Source organism: Tetranychus urticae, chromosome 1 (genome assembly GCF_039701765.1).
Source record: "Tetranychus urticae isolate SD_2017Ah chromosome 1, NJAU_TeUrti_SD_1.0, whole genome shotgun sequence".
NCBI classification, from domain to species: domain Eukaryota; kingdom Metazoa; phylum Arthropoda; class Arachnida; order Trombidiformes; family Tetranychidae; genus Tetranychus; species Tetranychus urticae.
The window spans coordinates 20,232,081-20,252,005 of record NC_142958.1 but is presented as its reverse complement, the minus strand read 5'-3'; the positions used below and the strand labels follow the sequence as shown (position 1 = coordinate 20,252,005).

Sequence of the window (19,925 nt, the reverse complement as noted above, 5' to 3'; positions counted from 1 at the left end):
TCAGTCAAGGTGATACCGAAACATAAACAAACTCAGAGATGATCGAAGAAGATGGATGATGGAAGCAATCAACGTCAGAATGCTCGCTTTGAGTTTTGATCAAACTAGGTTGGCCAATTCGGAACCGAAGATGGTTGACATTTAACCATGGAAAATTGCATAATTAAATCAAATTCATATTGGATGAAAAGCAAGAGATGGCTAGGATTAATTGCAATTTAATTTTTTTTGATTTCTATAATTTCTAATATTCCTTGATGTTTAAACTTGCTAACTTGTGTCCTTTGCGTTGAACTTTGACTTTAAGCCGTTGAGCCATTTATTTATATTAAGCTTGATTTTAAATTAAACTCTTAAACTTCTTACATTTTTTATAAGACTTTTCAACTTTCCTGAATGTCACCCATTTCAATAAAAATTTATTTTCATAATCAATCAAACTTTTCATGTTGAAGTCTTAAATTATTACCTGTTTCTGTTTCTATTTGTCGCAAATTGTTGATTTCTTATAATGTTGATCATAGAATATGGTTTGTAAAATTTTCTTAATAATTTACTGATCGCATAATTTACAAAATAATACATTCGATTAATTTTTGGAATAAAACAAAAATGAACAAAAAATTTGTCAATTGTATAAAAAGTTTCAACTCATGGACAATATTTCTTGTAATCATGGCAATTCAGTGATAAGAATCGACTGTTTTCATTGTTCATTTTAGGTGCTTTACAAATATCACCAAAATGCTAATCAACTAGATAATTTCATCTTCTTTCTCTCACTAAAAATTTTTCCGTATAATTTTCACTGACGAGGTTGGTGAAAATTTGTTGAGCACATGAACAATTCAATCCATTTTCCAAGATTAGATTGAGATTTCAGTTTACAAATTACAGGGTAAACAGGGTAAAAGATGCCAATGATGTAAGAATAGATTAATCGATTGACCTCTCTTAATATTATTTGGTCAATGTCATCTTGATTGTTTGCATTGTTGCGTTAAGTGAAGTCATGATTATTTTTCTTTCTGTTTTCCATCAGACGAAATTTGATCAAACCAATTTTTCAATTTTCAGTCCTCTTGAAGTTTGTGCATCTCATCTTGTTGGAAGTTATCGCAAAAATGAAAACAATTCAAATTGAATATTTTAAATAATTCGGCCTTTTGAAATTCACATGATTTGTCTTTTATTTAGTGATTACTTCCATTTGGAGATCGCTTCAAATGCTCATTAATTTCATTCTAAACGAGTTAGCATGAGATCTTTGTATTTATTTTGTAAGAAGATAAGAATTTGCAATTTGTGTTTTGGAATGATGTGGGCGATGGCACGTTTATATTTATTTAGATTTGTGGAAATCTAATTTGTTTATGAGATTGAGAAGGTTTCAGGTAAAATCACGATTTGCTGTTTTTGTTCACTAAGTTCAATTTGACCAACATTTCAGTGTATTAAATGCGATGTGGTTAGCATATGGAATGGTTGATTTTATAATGGCAGTGATGATACTTTTTTATACAATTTATCGGTGAGATGGTTCCAAATCCGTTGAATTTTTTGGAGTCAGTTCCAGAATGATGTGAAGTCTCTTTTTACAAAAGTAAGAAATGATGCAACTGATGAAAAAGAATGATTGTATCGGAAAATGTTGTTCGTTAAAATACAGATGAATTGAATTGTAAAACATGATAATAAATAAAACAGGATGAGTGGTGAAGATGGTGTGTTCAATTAAATGTCATGAATGGAATGCAATAGAATGGTTAAGTGTTAAAATTAAAATGATGACTAAGTATCTTGATTGAGAATATCAAGAGGTAATGGAGACTGGATCGTATCAACTTTGTTTGATTGCCTTTTCTCCATTAATCTGCGATTCATCATTTTTGATGGCGTTTGTCCTGAAATTTGGATTAAGAGTGATTGGTCATTAATTACCTTTCATTATTACGACAACAGCAGCAAAGTGTACGAGATATACAATGCCACCAGGATTTGATAGTTTTAGCTGATAATATCCAGAAGAAATTCGTTATTCCTGGAACCAGAAGCATTATATATTTGAACAGATAAATGGTGACATAAGGTGTTTCAATACGAGATGGATTACATGCACAAGTATAATGAGTTTCCCAGACAGAGCCATATGAGTATTGATAATAATTACAAATGATTACTAAGACCATTGGTACAATATGTAAAATGGAGAAGATAATTATTCGAACCATTAATTTATCCAGTCCAAATTTATCAGTAAAATGACGAATTTGTTCACGTATTGCTCTACGAATTCGCACAATAGAGATGAGACCAGCAAAAAGGAAAATAATTCCGACAATAAGATAGGTACAAAGAGGGACTATGATGAAGCGCATAAGAAGATGAGAATTTAGATTACCAACAAAACAGATGCCGGCCAATGGTTCACCATCGATAGCTTGCATAAAAATGACCAGACATGTTTTCATGAAAGGAATGCCCCACGCAATCATATGGAAATATGGTGAATAATCATTAATAGCCTCGGCAGTCCACTTAAGACTGGCAGAAAGAAACCAGGAAAAAGTTAAAATGATCCACCAAAAAGAGGCGGCCATACTGAAAAAGAAGATCAGGGCAAAGACAACGGTACATTCCCATGTAGGCGTCCCGAAACCTGCATACAGTAGTTTATTTGTATCACACGTAATTGCTGTTGAATCGAAAAATTTGGGAGCGAGAAAGCCAACTGACACCATAAGATAACTGGTTGAAAGAAAGATTATCGATCGCTCAGGATAACAAAAGCGTTCACAATCAGTGAGATAGGTGAAGATAACCATGAGAGAGCCAAACAAACTGCAAAGTGCTATTATGGTGATAACCATAGATGATTTTGATTGTTCTTGTTTGGAGAAAAATAAGTTCGTCTGACAGGGTTGAGCACAGTCAATAATTCCTCCACTGTTGATGTGTTTGTAATAATCGCTTTGGATATTTATCGGAATCATTGGCGGTCTACAGTTACAAGGGCATTCTCTCAGACCTGAAGCAGAATTTTTGACTGAATCTGAAAATGAAAAGAAAAAATTAGTAACTTTGAATATTCAAAAGAAATTGGATAACAGTTCAAAAAAGGCAAAAAACACAAATTGATCTAATTGAAGCATCTTTATAATATATAAAATGTAAATCAATAATTATGTCGCATTGAAAAACAAACAATTTTACTTACTATTGGAAATAGAGTTAAATGTTGAAGTTGCTAAAGTTGACAATGGATAAGATGCTGTTGTTGACGGCTGGAATGGTGATAGATTTGACGGTTTAAGTGGCTTTACAGGTCCAGGTGATTCACCATTCTTCTGATCCATACAAAGTTGTTCAGGAGTTCCTGGATAAACTGGAAAATTATTACAATCCATCGATTCAGGCCATGGAAAGCCATATGTTAACATAATTGCGGCACAACCTGCATGTGCTCTTTCACAGACTGAACGGCAAGCAGGTAGTCTACCCGGATAATCTTCCATACAAATTGGAGTATACATGGAGCAAAGGAAAAGTTTCAGATCATCCGAACATGAAATTTCAACAAGCGGCCAGAATTGATGAGCTTCCATTCCAGCTTCATCTTGTTTTTCATGATGAAATTGGTTTGGCATAGAGGTCATGTTATAACCAATGCCTCTACACATTGGTACAGTGATCTCTTCACATTTGGGTCTATCTGAACTTAACTCTGCCGCGGCAAGAATTATTTGTATAAAAAAAGTACTAATCACTGGATTAAAATTCATTTTGATGTTAACTTAATTACATCCACATTTAAAAGATTAATTTGAATATAAATAAACAAACCATGTCAATAAAGAAATGTAGACAACTTCATATCATAAGATATTTATACAACCTTCCCATTTTTTTGTCACTTTTGGAGTTTGCGTTTCAATAAAGATTAAGGTAAGTCAGGTTTAAGAATAAAAGGATGACTAAAAACTCAATAGATGGCAGCTCAGTAGAAGATTTCATTTAATTTCTGAATAATGATAAATAATTAAAATCAACAATAAATTACCAATAATTAAAGACATAAAGTACATCAAATCTTGTTACAGTACATGGTGACTCGGTGTCGCGATTCAACTGTTGGTACAAGCAGATATTCTGAGTTATAAACGATTCTTTTCTTGTGTAACACACCCAAGATGAATAAGCATTTATAATAAGTTTAATGTTAACCATTAATGTCCTTAATGTTACATCTTATCGATTTTAGGTGTGCCTCGATAAGATACATTGTATCCTAAATATATGTAGAAGTATTCTAGAGAATAAAGTTAGTTCGACTTGGAACTCTTCAGAGTTTACTTGAATTTAGTTTCAATTTGGTGCCCGAAGTGAGGCTCGGTGCCAACAGACGAGATCAACTTTAATTTTGATTTTTAAGTGAAATAAATTAGTGATATCATATATTATATTAAAAACTGTTAACCAACAAACTGTTAAATAATCGGTGTTATACTTCAAAAGATAAAATAATTGTTCATCTTTATTCATCACCTACAATTCATCACCTTTCACCTAGTCAACTCAACCTTTCAAAATTCAACTAGTCATCAGTTTTTCTCAATTTATTCAGGTTAACCACAATGAAATCATCATAAACATCATTTTCAATTATTTGTTTGAAGTTTCCATTAATTTGTATTTAGTGAATGAAATCTGATCATCATAATTTAAATCATAACAGAGAGTGAAAATTTTACCTAACAAGTTCAAATTGACCCAATCTCGGTAAATAAAAGTGATTGTGAAAAATGAACCAATGTGAAAGTAGAAAAATTGAGACATTAAAGTGAATCAACTCAACTTTTTATCGATTACCTCTCTATGTTCAACACACAATAGACATTAGACACAACATTTGATCTCACCACCAACCTTATTAGTGAACTTTATATTATACCCAATGGTTTCGTTTTGAACTCAAAAAACATCGCTAGTTTCAACAACCTCATAACTTTCCTCAACACCTGTTTAATTTACAAATTCCCACTCACCAATAAATACAACACAACATTCTATGACACTTTTGTGAAATCCTTTTCAATCATAGCATCAACTATATACATCATTAACTTTACTCACAAAATCTCGACCTAACAAATCTTATTGCTAACCATCATAAATATTAAGTCACAAATTCACCTAAATTGTAAGTAAACTGATAATTAGTCTTACATTAGAACCTAATTAATTGTAAAATTGAATGGACTATCATCTATTGAATTAATACCATCATACCTTAATCCTATTGGCTTAACATAAATTAACCCCTAATTCTCAACATATTATTATTATCTAAATCACTCTTAACTGAATTTATGAATGTTGACCGAATAAAGAACTCAGTTCTCCCTATCGATCTCCATTCACATCTAAGCCAATTATCATCTAAACTTAATCCTAATTTAAAAGCTTATTAATACAGAACTCAGTTCTCATGTACATATAAGCTATTAATTACCTAATTCTAATTCTAACAAACTCACAAATATCGAACTCAGTTCTGATATCGAACTCAAAAATTGATTAATTTAAAACCTAATCTTATTGCCTGACTATTTGCATATTATTTATGCTTAAAACTAAACTTTAGAATAACTTTCGGATGAATTTTAATTATCATTAATGAAGTTACAAATAATAGTTACAATAATTGATGCATTTCGAAAAATTTACTGATTTGACACTAAGTATAGAAAATTTGATCTTGAATCTTTGATGAAGGATAATTGTAAACGAATGTCAATAACTAAACAATATTTTGTCTAAATATCATTAAAAATATCCAGGTTATATCTTAATAATCCCAGGATAACTAATATAATAAGAAAATCAAGAAAAAGCTAAAGAGTAATTCCACTCTATTAATTAAGTTAGAGATAAATTAGATGCAATTAGACCATATTGTATTTAGATAAGCTAACCTTAAAGATTGATCATTAATCTAACGAATTACACTCCACAAAACTACGCCTTACTTGGATGAATCAAGTTGAAGGGACAGATCATCAATCAAATTAATTAAGTTTAAGAATAAGAATACACCCAGAGTAACAAAATCAAATTAAAAAGAAGATTACATCTGAATTGATAGGTCAAACCTAATAACTTTTAGACTGATTACTTTTAGAAAAAACCGCACCTCAATCAATCAAATTTGAAAGAGATTTATTATACAATCTTTACTCTCTATATTACGAAAAATCACGATATACTTTAATAACATTCAATCATAATAATTTTGAAGTAATTCATTTAACAAAATTTTTCACACCTATTTCGTGATCAGGTTAATCAAATATTTTAATCAAACATCCACAATCTTGCGTGCTCTATAATAGTTAAATTATAAAAATTACAAAAAACACTTTACTTATTCATCAATATTGATGAATTGGTTTTTCTATTGTTATCTTTTCAACTTGATTTTCGTTACGTTCTGTAATAACCTCATCAATTACATAAGGCGTTGGTTTCTAGAAGAGTTAATTCTATCGACTGTTTGCTTTTTGACATTGATTACAATCATCACTATTCTAATAATAAAAGTAAATATAATAAATTAATAAATTCACATATCACAGATAAATTATAATCTATTGGACGTAGTGCATGGTACACCCTAAAACATTTTTGTCAACAAAATAAAGTCTTTATTGTGAACCATTAATTTAATAAGTCATCGCATGCGAAATAAAAATTAAATGACTAAAAATAATCAAAATATAGAGATTAAAGCAATAAGTACTGCTTTAAGAATCCACCCTTGGTTTGTTAACCATCAACCGATAGTAATGTTTTATCATCACGCTGACAAGACAGTAATAGATTATGGTCTTATATGTTTCGAATCAAACGACACAATTAGACGTAGAAATTAGTAAAAGTTATTGATAAAAAAAAAAAAAAAAAAAAAAAAAAAAAAAAAAAAAAAAAAAAAAAAAACAATAATACATACATAATAAATAATACTAAAATGGCTCAGCCCAATGTGACAAGTAATGAGGAAACTCGTACTAATAACTTAGTACCACCCCTTACGACAGCTAATGTTACCTTTCCGAATGTTCCGGTCAATATTAACTTCTTCTCGGGTGACGATGATGAAAATGTTATTGACTGGTTCGATTCATTTGAGTTTGCAGCTGCAGCTTTAGGCTGGTCAAAAACAGATATGTTTAATGTACTCCCAGCTTATTTGCAAGGCACTGCTAGAAGGTGGTATTATGCCATAACTTCACCTGTACCTCATGTAGCTAGTGTACCTGATACACAAAACGGTATGGTGGTGCCATCACAAAACTCACCCCAAGACTATCATGACCTTAAAACTAGAATGATTGCAGATTTGTGTCCCGCAGACTACAGGTCTTACCTTTCTCAGGAGCTTTACAAATCTAAGCAAAAGGTTGGTCAATCAGCCATCGCTTTCATTTATGAAATTCATGAATTATGTAGAAGAATCCATGAACAAACACCTGAAGTTTTTATCATTAGCATGATAAAGGAGAAATTGTTACCACAAATTAAATACGGGATTGCTCTTCAAAACCCGAAAACTTTGCATGAACTGGTTGAAGCGGCTAGATTGGCTGAACGAGCCATGCATAGTTGCTCAACACCGTTCGATGCACCCAGTAAAGAAGTAACTCAACTGCAAACACAAGTACAACAAATGAAAGAAAAATTAGAATCTCTCAAGAGATGTAATATTTGTAAGAGATTAGGGCATACTGAAGAAAGATGCTATTTTGCTAAAAGGCCTGAAAACGAAATAAGTCAAAATAATTATGGCAATCGTAATCAAGGGTTAAATAATTATTCGACTACTAGTTATAATCCAAACATGGCACAATATAATCAAGATTATCAACGAGTAATTTCACAAGCGAATCAAAATTATCAGACAGCGGCAAGAAACTTTATTCCAGGTAATCCAGGTGTTAGTAATCAAACTTTTGCAAAGCGAACTTTCCCTAGAAATAATGCTGATCCTGATAATTGGAGAAATCGACCTTCAATATCTATTAAAGAACCTGAAGTTAAAATGGATCCACCTAAAGGCTCTGAATACAAAAGTAAAACAAAGGAGAGATCCCCCTCACCTAAACGTAGAGGTAGACCACCTAGTAAAGACAGAGGTAGAGGTCGAGGTCGTGGTAAAGCTCCACAAGTAAGAATTACTACTTATCGAGACGATAAATCTGAAGAAGAGGTAGACTCTGACTATTGCATTGAATCAGATGAAGCTACATTTGTTAACCCGGTTGTTCACCTTCTCAACCAAAATCTTATTCAACAATTTGTAAAAGTTAATGGCTGCAAAGTAGATTCAATGCTAGATACAGGATCAGAAATATCTCTCATTACTAAAGACTTAGTCCATGAACTTAACCTAAATGTGAGTAAATATAAAGGTCCTACACCATTTGCTGCAAATAATAAGCCATTACCAATTTTAGGAAAAGTGAAAGTCCAATTAAAAATTACAGACGGCCGCAAAATAGCTATAATAGATACAAAGATGCAAGTAGTAAATAACTTGCCACGCAAATTCAAAGTCCTAATCGGACAAGATTTACTGACAAGAGCCCAAGTAAACATTGATTGTGCAAATAGAAAGATAAAAATAGGTAGAGTAGAACCAGTTGTGGAAATAGTTACTACCGAAGAAGAATCATCAGACAGTGAACAAATAGTAGACACTTCAACTGAATCTGAGGATCTAAATGATTTACTAAACGACTTGAATGATTTCGTGTCTTCTGATGTAGATCAGTTACCAGAATTGACCGAAGATGTCGAATTAGAAATTGAACCGATCACAACATTTGTTGATAAATCAAAAATTCCTGAATTAGAATTAAATATTGAGAAAGATGTTCCAGGTGGTGTAGAGCAAGCATTGTATCAATTATGCAATAATTATAGAGAAGTTTTTGCTGTTACACCACAAGAATTAGGTAGAACCAATCTTTTCATGCATCGAATTGAGACAGGTCACCATGCCCCGATCTCACAGTCTCCCTACTCGCAAAGTGCACAGAAAAGGGAGATAACGAAACAAATTATTAACGAACTCTTAAGAGATGGTATTATAGTCGACTCTTTTTCCCCCTGGTGTTCACCAGTTGTTCTAGTAAGCAAAAAGACAGGTGATTGGAGAATGTGTGTTGATTATCGTAAATTGAATGCTATAACTGTAAAAGACTCATATCCAATTCCAAATATAAATGTTTCACTGGATGCTTTGCAAGGTTCTGAATATTTTAGTCTTTTAGATCTAAGATCAGGTTATCATCAAGTAGAACTTGCACCTGAAGACAGACAAAAAAGTGCTTTTGTGACTAGTTTTGGCATGTACGAGTACGTAACAATGCCCTTTGGACTTTGTAATGCACCCGCAACCTTCCAAAGACTGATGAACTGTTGTCTTGGAGGACTTAAGTACAAGTGTTGTCTTGTATACATTGACGACATAATAGTTTTTAGCAAAACAATTAAAGAACATTTAGAACGATTAGAAGCTGTCTTTGATAGTTTGCGAAGAGCTGGTTTGACTTTAAAACCAGATAAATGTTTTTTCTTTAAAAAGAAAATTTTGTATCTTGGACACATTATTAGTGCAGCTGGCCAAGAGCCCGATCCAGAAAAAATCAGAGCAGTGAAAAATTTTCCTGTCCCTGTTACCTTGAAGGATATTAGAGCTTTCGTCGCTCTTTGCTCTTATTATCGCAAATTTATCAAGGATTTTGCTAAAATTGCACAACCATTAACCCAATTAACGAAAAAAGAAGTTCCTTTTATTTGGGGACCAACTCAAATAGAAGCTTTTGAATACCTGAAAAATTGTCTAGTCAAAGCACCTGTTTTGGCGCATTATAGTCACATGCTAGAAACACAATTGCGAACAGATGCTTCTGATGTAGGTTTAGGAGCAATTCTGCTACAAAAACACGAAAATAAATGGAAACCTGTAGCTTTTGCAAGTAGACAAATAAGAGGTGCAGAAATCAACTATCCCATTTCGGACAAAGAATGTCTTGCTATCATCTATGCTTTTGAGAAGTTTAGACATTATCTCGAAGGCATCACATTCGAAGTAGTAACTGATCATTGTGCATTGTGCTTCTTAAAATCCAAAACTAAACTACCCCCAAGACTAATGCGTTATGCCATGACGCTACAAGCTTTCGAATTTAAAATAACTTATAAATCTGGGAAAATACACGCCGATGCCGACTGTTTAAGTCGTTATCCTACCAATGATCCCCAATTCAATAAAATAGATGATGATGATAAAGAACAAGGCGACGATATTTTCGCACTTTTAATTAGTGAACAGGATGAGGAAAATATTAATCTTATTGAAGAACAGAGAAAAGACCCAACAACACAAGCCCAAATACAACAACTAAATGATATTGACAAATTAGAACCTAGAGTAAAAAATAGAATTATTCGTAGTTTTCGAATAAAAGATGGAATTCTTGAGAAAAAGATCGTAACAGATATAGGGACTAACTGGGTTCCAGTCTTACCTACAACTTTAGTCAAAAAGGTTTTACAATCTTATCATAATGACGCTATTTCAGGTCATTGTGGTCTCTACCAGACATATGCAAAGCTAAAAACTAAGTATTATTGGGCAAGAATGACAAAGGATATTGCTAAGTACATTAACTCTTGTGAAGAATGTCAACTTAATAAAAAAGGAATAGGCAACGCAGTTCCGCCATTAAAACCAATCTATGTCACAGTGCCATTTGAGAAAGTTGGCATTGACATTCTTGGCCCTTTACCTCCTTCTTCAGGAAAGGAATACATCATTGTGGCCACTGATTATTTTACTCGGTGGGTAGAGATGAAAGCTTTAGCAAAGAAGGATGCAATCAGCACTGCAAAATTTTTAATTGAAAACATTTTATCACGCCACGGTTGTCCTAAAACGATCGTTAGTGACCAAGGTCGTAATTTTATTGCAGACACAATAAAAGAAATTGCAGATTTTATGAATACGAAATGGCAACTGTCAACCACCTATCATCCCCAGACTAACGGGTTGACAGAAAGAGTGAATCGAACGATTGTGCAAATGTTAAGCCATTACTGTCAGGAAACAAATCGTTTGAGATGGACTCAGATACTGCCATTGATAAATTTAGCATACAATAGCGCCGCAAATCAGAGCACCCAATACTCACCATTTTATCTTCTGTATGGAAGAGAGGCCAATTTACCAATAGATCTAAAACTAAACCCAGAAAATAAAGAGATCAATTTTACTGAATATGTAGAATTCATCAATAATGAATGGGCATCAGTGAAAGAATTAGCAAGAATTAATTCAGATGAATCGAAGGAAAAGCAAACTAAAAATTATGAGAAAAGACATAGACTTAGAACCTTTGACGTAGGAGATCTAGTATTGTATGAAAAACAAGTGCGAAACAATAAGTTAGAATCAAAATATGAAGGTCCATTTAAAATTATAGAGAAGATAGGAGAAACTACCTATCTTTTACAGCAGGACGAAGGTTACGAACCCAAACGAGTACATGGATCCCAGATCAAACCATATATTGTTAAGGAGACTAGATCTTCTTCTGGTGGTCAAAAGACCAGTAAATTATCAATTAGTTTACTGTTCTTACTTTTCCTGCCTTTAATGGCAAATATTTGTGAATCAATCAACATTGCTGACTCACTAATATGGAAATCTACTCATAATAAATACTTGAGAGGGTATATTCGAGTTAACCATACCATTGCTCTTGTAAATCCATGCAAGCAAATTCCTGAATATGAAAGTTACTTTGATGAAGAGAATATTGATTGGAAAGACACTCAAAATAATGCGACAGACTGTGAAATAGAGTGGAAAGCTAAACCACGACACATCGGGAATAGTTCACCACTAACTTTGGGAGCTTCAATTAAACCCCTTAAAACTTATCGAGGCTGTAAAGAATTCATCAAAAAAGAAAATCGTACTCAATGTTATAATAAAGCGGATGAGATTTGCTTTCAATATACGCATGTAAATGATATTTTCTACATCGCACGGCAAACTTGTTTGAAATACATCAAAGAAAAGATGCAAACAGTTGAAAAGCTATGTAGTCAAAACGAAGTTTCGTCGAGACACAAAAGAGACGGTGGTGTAATGGCCGTGATTTTCATTTCCTCTATCATGATTGTTGGTACAAGTGCATTGATCAATAGCTTCAGTGGGGGTTCAAAAACAGTAGACCAGATTACTAACGACGCTCTCAGCGAAATCTCAAATGCTCTAAAGTCGCATCAAGCAAAAATGATGCATATGTCTGGCGAATTAGCAGACTTAAAGATAAGAGTTGCCCAGTTAGAGCATAGTGCTTACGAGAATTCATTCCGAGCAGCTGACATATCCTACCAAGTGAATAGATTAATCTCAGTCATGCAAGAAACTATGAAGGCCATTCAGACGAATAAAACTATTCCGATTTCAACGTTTGATTTTTTCAACGTTACTTTGCCATGTGGGAAAACATGTCTATTAACGAAGGTGTCAGATGCAAAATGTCGAGTTATTAAGAAAGAAAATCAAACATCAGAAGAGACTTATTTGCAATTCACATTTAGAGTTGCAAAGATAGCTACTGATTTGATTGTTAAGAAAGCGGACCCGTTCACGTTACTTGAGAAAACTAATGGTTCAGTATGTTTGTTGAAGTACAAAGGACCTCAGTATGTCACTGTTAATTTAACTTCAAAAGAAATGTGTAGTATTGAAGCTGACGAATTAAAAGAAGAATACCTAATTCACTTTCCCAATTATTGTGACGTATCGAAAGGAGTGGAACTCTGGGAGAAGGAAAACTGTATTGAAGCAACTAAATTCAAAATAAGGAAACCACAGATTAAGATTGTTAATGATTATTATTATGTCTATTGTGTTGGTCATAACTTGACTCAATATGGTAGTACTGGACCATGTTCGAATGAGATTACTAAAGTTTCAATGGATCAGAACTTTTCCATCGATGGTCAACTTTATCCATTCAGTGAGCTTGCCACGTTGGAACATTTTGAAATGACACCTATTTCTAATTTGATTAACTGGAAGTTAACAAATATTAGACCGGTTGTCGAGGAAAAACCCTATGATCTTGGATTGTTGGAAGAACTGATATCACAACATAAAACAGAAATTCAACGCGATGAATCATGGTTATCTTGGATTAAAAGAAGCTTAATAACAGTTTTATTGGGTGTCATAACTGTATGCATAATGCTACTGATAATATCGAAGTTGTTTAACACAATATTATTCTGCATTAAAAAGCCTGTTATTGCAGTAAATATGGTTCCAGATTCAAGTTACCAAGATTACAAAACGCAATTAGCACCGATTTCGATTCCGCTGAGCTCTCTGTATTAGCTGAATAATGAATGTTCTTTGCTGTTATACTATAATATTAATTATAAATTTAGACCTAATGGACTTAGCATCTACTTTAGATTATATTAGCTTTTAATTACTAATATCTATTAGTCAAACAACTAAATGTGTTATCACATTCTATCCAAATATAGGTTATTCAACATGTACCACAATCGTTTAAGACCAAGGCCACAAAGCCCAGTATACGTTGATCTAAGTTCCGATCCAGATCCAGACCCGGTTCCATCCACCTCCCGTAATAATCCAACTCCAGTTCCATCCACCTCCCGTTACAATCCAATGGATTGGCAAGGTTACACTAGTAGAAATAGACGTAATAATGTTAGAAATACTTTTCCCAATCGCAATTCCGACCCAATTCCATCCACATCTCGTTCAACATCAGATCCCTCTGACTGGCGAATAAGATTCCATAGAGAATTAGATTGGGCTAATTGGATTCCCCCCATTGATGACATTAGACCGCCAACTCCGCCAAATCCCGAAATATTAAAAATCATGAACCAAGCCCCAGAGACTCAAGTCATGAGAGATTTCGTCGATTCCGACGCTTATAAAGACTTCACTTGCTCCGTATGCTTAGATTTAATCCCTGACCATTATAGAGACCACACTTGTTTCCATTGTAGGGCTTGCATGTGTCCCGATACTTGTTTGAAGGCTTATAAAGTTGCCAAACCTGATGAAAAAAATAGACAATGCCCTACCTGTAAGGAACCATTCGACTATAGACCACGACCCCAGGCGGGTATTAAATCTATAGAAGCTTGGAATAAATTGTTAGTATTTTGTCCGTTCCCCACATGTAAAACCATCTTAGAAAATGTAAAATTCGATGACCATAACGATATTTGCCCACATAATGTTAAAAATTGTACTAGATGTACCTTAAAAAATTGGAATCAAGAGATTCATACGAGCTACTGTATGGATGAACTTAGTTCTACCCAATCAAAGCTCAAATCAAAAGATGAATCAATCCAAAAATTAACTTTAGAATTAGAAAAGGCAGAAGAAAAAATAAAGGAACTCACAACAAAACTAACCCAAAATGAATTAGAAAGACAAAATGATAATCTTACATTAGGAATTGCATCCACATCTAATCCTATGCGTACCACTACTGACCCACCAAGATATACCCAATTCACAATTAAATACTTAGATAAGACATTTCAAATAAATAATCTTTCCCTTAATGACCCTGGTTTAGTCTTAAGACAAAAAATTGAAGAATTAACTGGCTGTAAGGTCGGTGTGATCTTAAGAGCAGATCACACGATATTAGATGACAACAAATTAATCAAACAACATCAGTTTTGCTATAAACCTGTAGTGATAACTGCTTTGCCTGTAGATTTTCCTATCAAAGAGGGCTCAAGATTAGATGTTCAAATCTTAAGTGTCGGAGAAACAGTTTAAAAATTGTAACTGAACATTGGATGTTCAGAATGGCGGCCGGTACAATGTATTAGATCCCTTATAACCTACTTCTATTCCTAAGAATTGTAACTCTATAAATGTAGCTCTATTGAAGAATAATAATGATAATTGTAATTTCCTTATTCTAAATTCTCTTAACAAAAATCTGTTTATGTTACAATAAAGGCCCCGAAATGAATGATAAACCTTACAAAGCCTTCATTCCATTCTGCAGCCGAAGTAGACAAAGTGTGGTATTCTGGCAGTATATACTACACTATGCTAGTGATCTAGGTGTTAAGAATACAGTTTGGGACGGAATCATCCAGTATGTTGGCATTGTTGGAGGTGCCTCCTATTCCTTCTGTTGCCCTTTTCAAGGTGGACTCAAGAAAATTTCTTATGAAGAATTTGCAGATAATGCGGACTACGCTGCTTTAGGACTCTTTATTAGTATGGACCATGTAATTGACGGTTCATCCCATGATGCTAATGAGTCTGCATTTGCCCAATCCATACGATCCCAATGCTATGTCAAATATGTACATGTCGAACCTGAAGATGACTATCTTGAAGATTGCAATGACCGGCCTGAGCCTTATGACTTTGCACTCATCGATGTTGTTCCCTTCTCTCCAGTCAGTATGTTTGAAAAATCTTGGATACAGTCTTCCATGACGAAAATTCCTTGTCACAGAGGTACTCCAATAAATTATGATCAGAGACAGTTTATCCTGGCTAGTGATGCAAATATTGATGTGTTCTATGAATACTACTCCGAACTTGCTCGGACTGCTCTCTCAATACCTCCCCTAGATTTTGAAGAATATCCTACCATTTTTACACTAGTTGGTAGTCCATTCAATCGTCTTCGTAGTCAGTTTTCGATCGTTTGTAAATGGTGTTGTGAAGAGTGGAACACTAAATACGACTGTATACCAATCCACAAATCCGATTATAAGGGATGTTGTAAAAAATTTCGACCAGACAATCCAACGAAAAACAAAGGATGCTGTCTTGGTCCTCCCCTCACAGAAGAAGAGACTTGTCAACTCGAATTCTGCGGAGTTGGACCAAACTGCTGTCGCAAATGCGGACATGAAGATCCTAGAAGTTTAAGTGGAATAATACTCAGGAGCAAATCTTCTAAAGGTGAAATTTCATATACCATAGGAGCAGAGATAAACTCTCCTCTCATAGAGCTTGAGGGATGGCATTCATCTTCAAAGATTAGGACCAATCAACGAACGACAGATTGACACTTCAGGAACACATTATTAATGTAACTGAACAGTGGCTGTTCAGAATGGCGGCCGGTACATGTAACACACCCAAGATGAATAAGCATTTATAATAAGTTTAATGTTAACCATTAATGTCCTTAATGTTACATCTTATCGATTTTAGGTGTGCCTCGATAAGATACATTGTATCCTAAATATATGTAGAAGTATTCTAGAGAATAAAGTTAGTTCGACTTGGAACTCTTCAGAGTTTACTTGAATTTAGTTTCACTTGTTTTAAGGCAGGAAATTTTTTCTCTAATTATTATTACTCAGGTAACCATTGAACATTTCCGTTGATATTGTCCAGATTTTAATTGTTGGCTGTTTAGTTGAAACTTTGATGTGCCTAGGTGATAAAGAAAAGATAATTAAATGATTAGAAAGGTTTGACTAGGTAGCATTTTGGGTAATAATCAAGTTGCGATGAAATATTAAAAGTAAATTGACGTTTTTCCGTCAAGAGTAAATTAACATTAAAACGTTAAACATTCAACAATGGAAGAGAAACGATTAAACTGATTAGCTTACATTAGGAATACCATGAATTTTTATTGAGCTTTGCTGGTTGCTGGGCGGAATCAATTGATTTGAAACACTTTGTGTGTGTTCTTATTAACATTGAAAATAGTATCGAAAAACAGCTTTAATTGTTTCCTGTGTGTGTGGTGTAGATTTATAAATGTATATAAATGCATAAAATGTAAAAAACAAATAATATTGTTATACAATGATTAACATTATTTAGCATAGGCTTGATCATAATCCCTCACTTGAAAGTTAAAGATTAACATGATGCAGTGTAACTTGTCACTTGTATCTTTCACAATCTTGTATCAATGGTTTTAGGTAATGAATTATTATTAAATGAGGCTTGAGCTGGATGATTCTGATGGTGGTGAGAGTTTACATGATGGCCAAACGTTTCCGTTGAAGATGATTTAATGTCTGTATGATAGCGTTCTGAGTAGGGAATAACAGAACCATCCATAAAACGATATCCAGTCCTTGTAGTAGCATCATTTAAATCTGCCGAGTCAAAAGCACTATTAACGGTTCCTTGCCATTGGTGGAATCGTCCATCTTTGATCGTATCAAATTCAACAGCTCCAACATTATTTGGCACCTAAATTGTACAATAGAAAGCAATAACAGAAATACAAACAGTTAATTTGCCAATAAAAACAGATAAATTAAAACAAAAACACAAACCATTCAATTAAACAAGAAAAACCAATTTTTAAAAATGAACGACTTTTCAACTTTTGAATCATAACTTTTGAATAAAGCTTATTTTCAGGTCAATCACATGTTTCTCTTATTTTCACAGCTAAAATATTTTCCCTCTTTATCTGCTGTGCACCGAGTACCTTCATAACTGTAACTCATATTTCTTATTAATATTAATATAATTTGTTGATTAACCTAATGTGAAACCTAAATTTAACTGTTTAATTTATCTTCCAGTTATTTGCTACCTTAAGAGGAAAAAACAAACCATCGTAAAATGAAACTAAAAGTGTCAACCAACCAACAGACAAAAAATGATTTAGTCATTATACGGAAGCAACAACAGTGAACCAGTGAAAATGATTATCATAATGATTATTCTGAGTGATTTTTCATCCTCAGACAGGATTTCCAGCAAAACTTTTCCTCTTCAATTTCATCAGCACCTTCTTTCATTGTCATAATCATTTCAACCTAATTCAATCTTAACCTTTTTCTATTTTTTTATTCTCTCTCTACCTTTTTCTTGTTTGTGTAAACCTCTTTGGGTTTTATGTGTGTTTGTGTCAATGTTTTAGTTAATATTTAATCATTACCTTAACTGTTTTCTCTTTGGACAATTTACGATAAATGTAAACAACCAGGATAAGTACGATGATAATTAAGAAACAACAGAATCCTAATAGAATCATTGTTAACAGGAAAAACTTTTTTGCCTGATAATGGTCAATCTCAAGTCTATTTGAATCACAAATTGTCTCATTACCTGCTCTAGTTTGTGAACTTGTTTCATTGGAAATGATAATAATGTTATTATTTCTATCATCATTGCTATTATTGGCATTACCATTGACCAAGTCGACGGTTAATAATGTTGTTGGAGAGTCAATTAAAGATTGATTTGGTAGAAGAGTTTGTTCAACAGTTGAATTCACTGAGGGTGACTTAAGTAATGGACTTTTAGGTTGAAAGGTTACTGGAATTGGTAGAGATGAATTGTCACTGATTGAATAATTAAACTCTGTTTGATTAATTACATTATTCAGTATAATTGGAGACACATCTATGGTAATTGTCGATGATTGGGTGTTTACTTCATCCGATTCATCAAGAAATGCTGTAACACGACTAAGGTTACTTGGTTTTAATGTTGTATTACCAACTTCATTATTTTCACTACTTTCAATCAAGCTTGCATTTGTAGATAAGTCCAAAATCATTGTTGACGACGATGATGCTGTTGAATTGGTGGACTGTCCATCTTTTGGAGATAAAGTTGTCGGTGGAACAGTGGAGATGATTAAATTTAAAAAGGTACCAGTTGTTACCTCGGATGGATCAGTTATAGTTAAACTTGAAGGCGTTGTAACCTCATCAGACTGACAACGGACCAAACACAAGTGGTTAGTGAAAATGGCAATCAATAAAACTAAAACTAGACGATTGATGGTCGATGATAATGGCGATAAAGATGGCAATGATGAACAAGATGAAAAGGTTGATGAAAAAACTGGTGAAAAAAGTGTCAAAGGAGACCCAAAAGAGGACAATTGGTAGACCGAAGTGAGGCGCTTTCTTCCCATGGCTTTAACCATTGGTGTGGGGTCAGTCGATGTAAATCATGCAACAGTTACAGGGAAACAAAAATAGACTATCAATTGTAATGGATGAAAATTAGCCAAGACAAGTTAATTATTGTGAGAGGCGGTTTAAACGGAAAGTGTTCACACAATTGTTTGATCAAGTGAGTGAGAGACACAGAGAGAGAGTCAATTAGTTAGTTAATGATGAAGGAGTAGGAGGAGAGTTACCATGAAAAAGAGTGACTATGAAAAGTTACTATGAAAAGTGATCATCTAGAGTGGGTACGAGAGTTGTTATGTGAAGTGTGTTAACATGATTGTTTGATGATGGGGGAGAAGGAAGAAGCTCAACACTTTGGTACAAAATCATCAATTGTTCAATTTAATTGTCTTCCTATTCTTGCTGTACAGGTAATAATAGATATATCTAACAGGCTCCTGTAAACCTCTGGTTCAATTGGTATATAAATTGGATCATTTAAATTTAACAATTTTTGCTAATATTTTTGTAATACAGTTGAGTGAGACTGTGAATGATGCTTAAACTGATGCCTAACCCATTAACCCATCTTTGGGTTAGTTTAACAATCAAATTGACCTGAACCAGTTTGTTTGTTTATTTACCAGGTTTTACAAGGAGAAAAAGCTATTCAATTAATTGTCTAATTGTAACTGTAACCCAACTGATGTCTTGATCCCAAGTTGTAACATGTAAACATTAATTATTATCATCACTTGATGCTTTCCATCTGTTGCAAGTCAAAAAATTTGCTGTCAACCAATAATGGTTTAACTATCAAATAAAATGGTTATTTATCACCCTTTTTGTAGTTGCTTCCTATTCTTGAACCTTTCCATTTCAAATTGAATGTTCAATTTTTACACTGAAACAGGAAGTTTCCCAAAATA

The 19,925-nt window shown here is 33.5% G+C and overlaps 2 protein-coding genes across 3 annotated transcripts; both read right to left on the bottom strand.

Annotated features, from left to right (window-relative positions):
• Nucleotides 1-528: 528 nt before the first annotated feature.
• Nucleotides 529-3,881, bottom strand: LOC107359203 (frizzled-5). Its single transcript, XM_015925677.3, has 3 exons — nucleotides 3,218-3,881; nucleotides 1,942-3,052; nucleotides 529-1,619 (listed from the first exon to the last, which is right to left on the bottom strand). The coding sequence occupies exons 1-3, from the start codon at nucleotides 3,780-3,782 to the stop codon at nucleotides 1,526-1,528; spliced, it is 1,770 nt and encodes a 589-aa protein (XP_015781163.2). The 5' UTR covers nucleotides 3,783-3,881; the 3' UTR covers nucleotides 529-1,525.
• A 12,553-nt stretch (nucleotides 3,882-16,434) lies between these two features.
• Nucleotides 16,435-19,829, bottom strand: LOC107359295 (uncharacterized). Of its 2 annotated transcripts, XM_089270385.1 has the most exons (4): nucleotides 18,030-19,829; nucleotides 16,977-17,329; nucleotides 16,735-16,860; nucleotides 16,435-16,552 (listed from the first exon to the last, which is right to left on the bottom strand). In XM_089270385.1, exons 1-2 carry the CDS (start codon nucleotides 19,026-19,028, stop codon nucleotides 17,027-17,029), a joined length of 1,302 nt encoding a protein of 433 aa, XP_089126511.1. In that variant the 5' UTR covers nucleotides 19,029-19,829; the 3' UTR covers nucleotides 16,435-16,552; nucleotides 16,735-16,860; nucleotides 16,977-17,026. The 2 variants fall into 2 exon arrangements, with proteins under 2 accessions (XP_089126511.1, XP_089126510.1); XM_089270384.1 differs by having other exon boundaries at nucleotides 16,735-17,329.
• Between the last annotated feature and the right edge of the window lie 96 nt (nucleotides 19,830-19,925).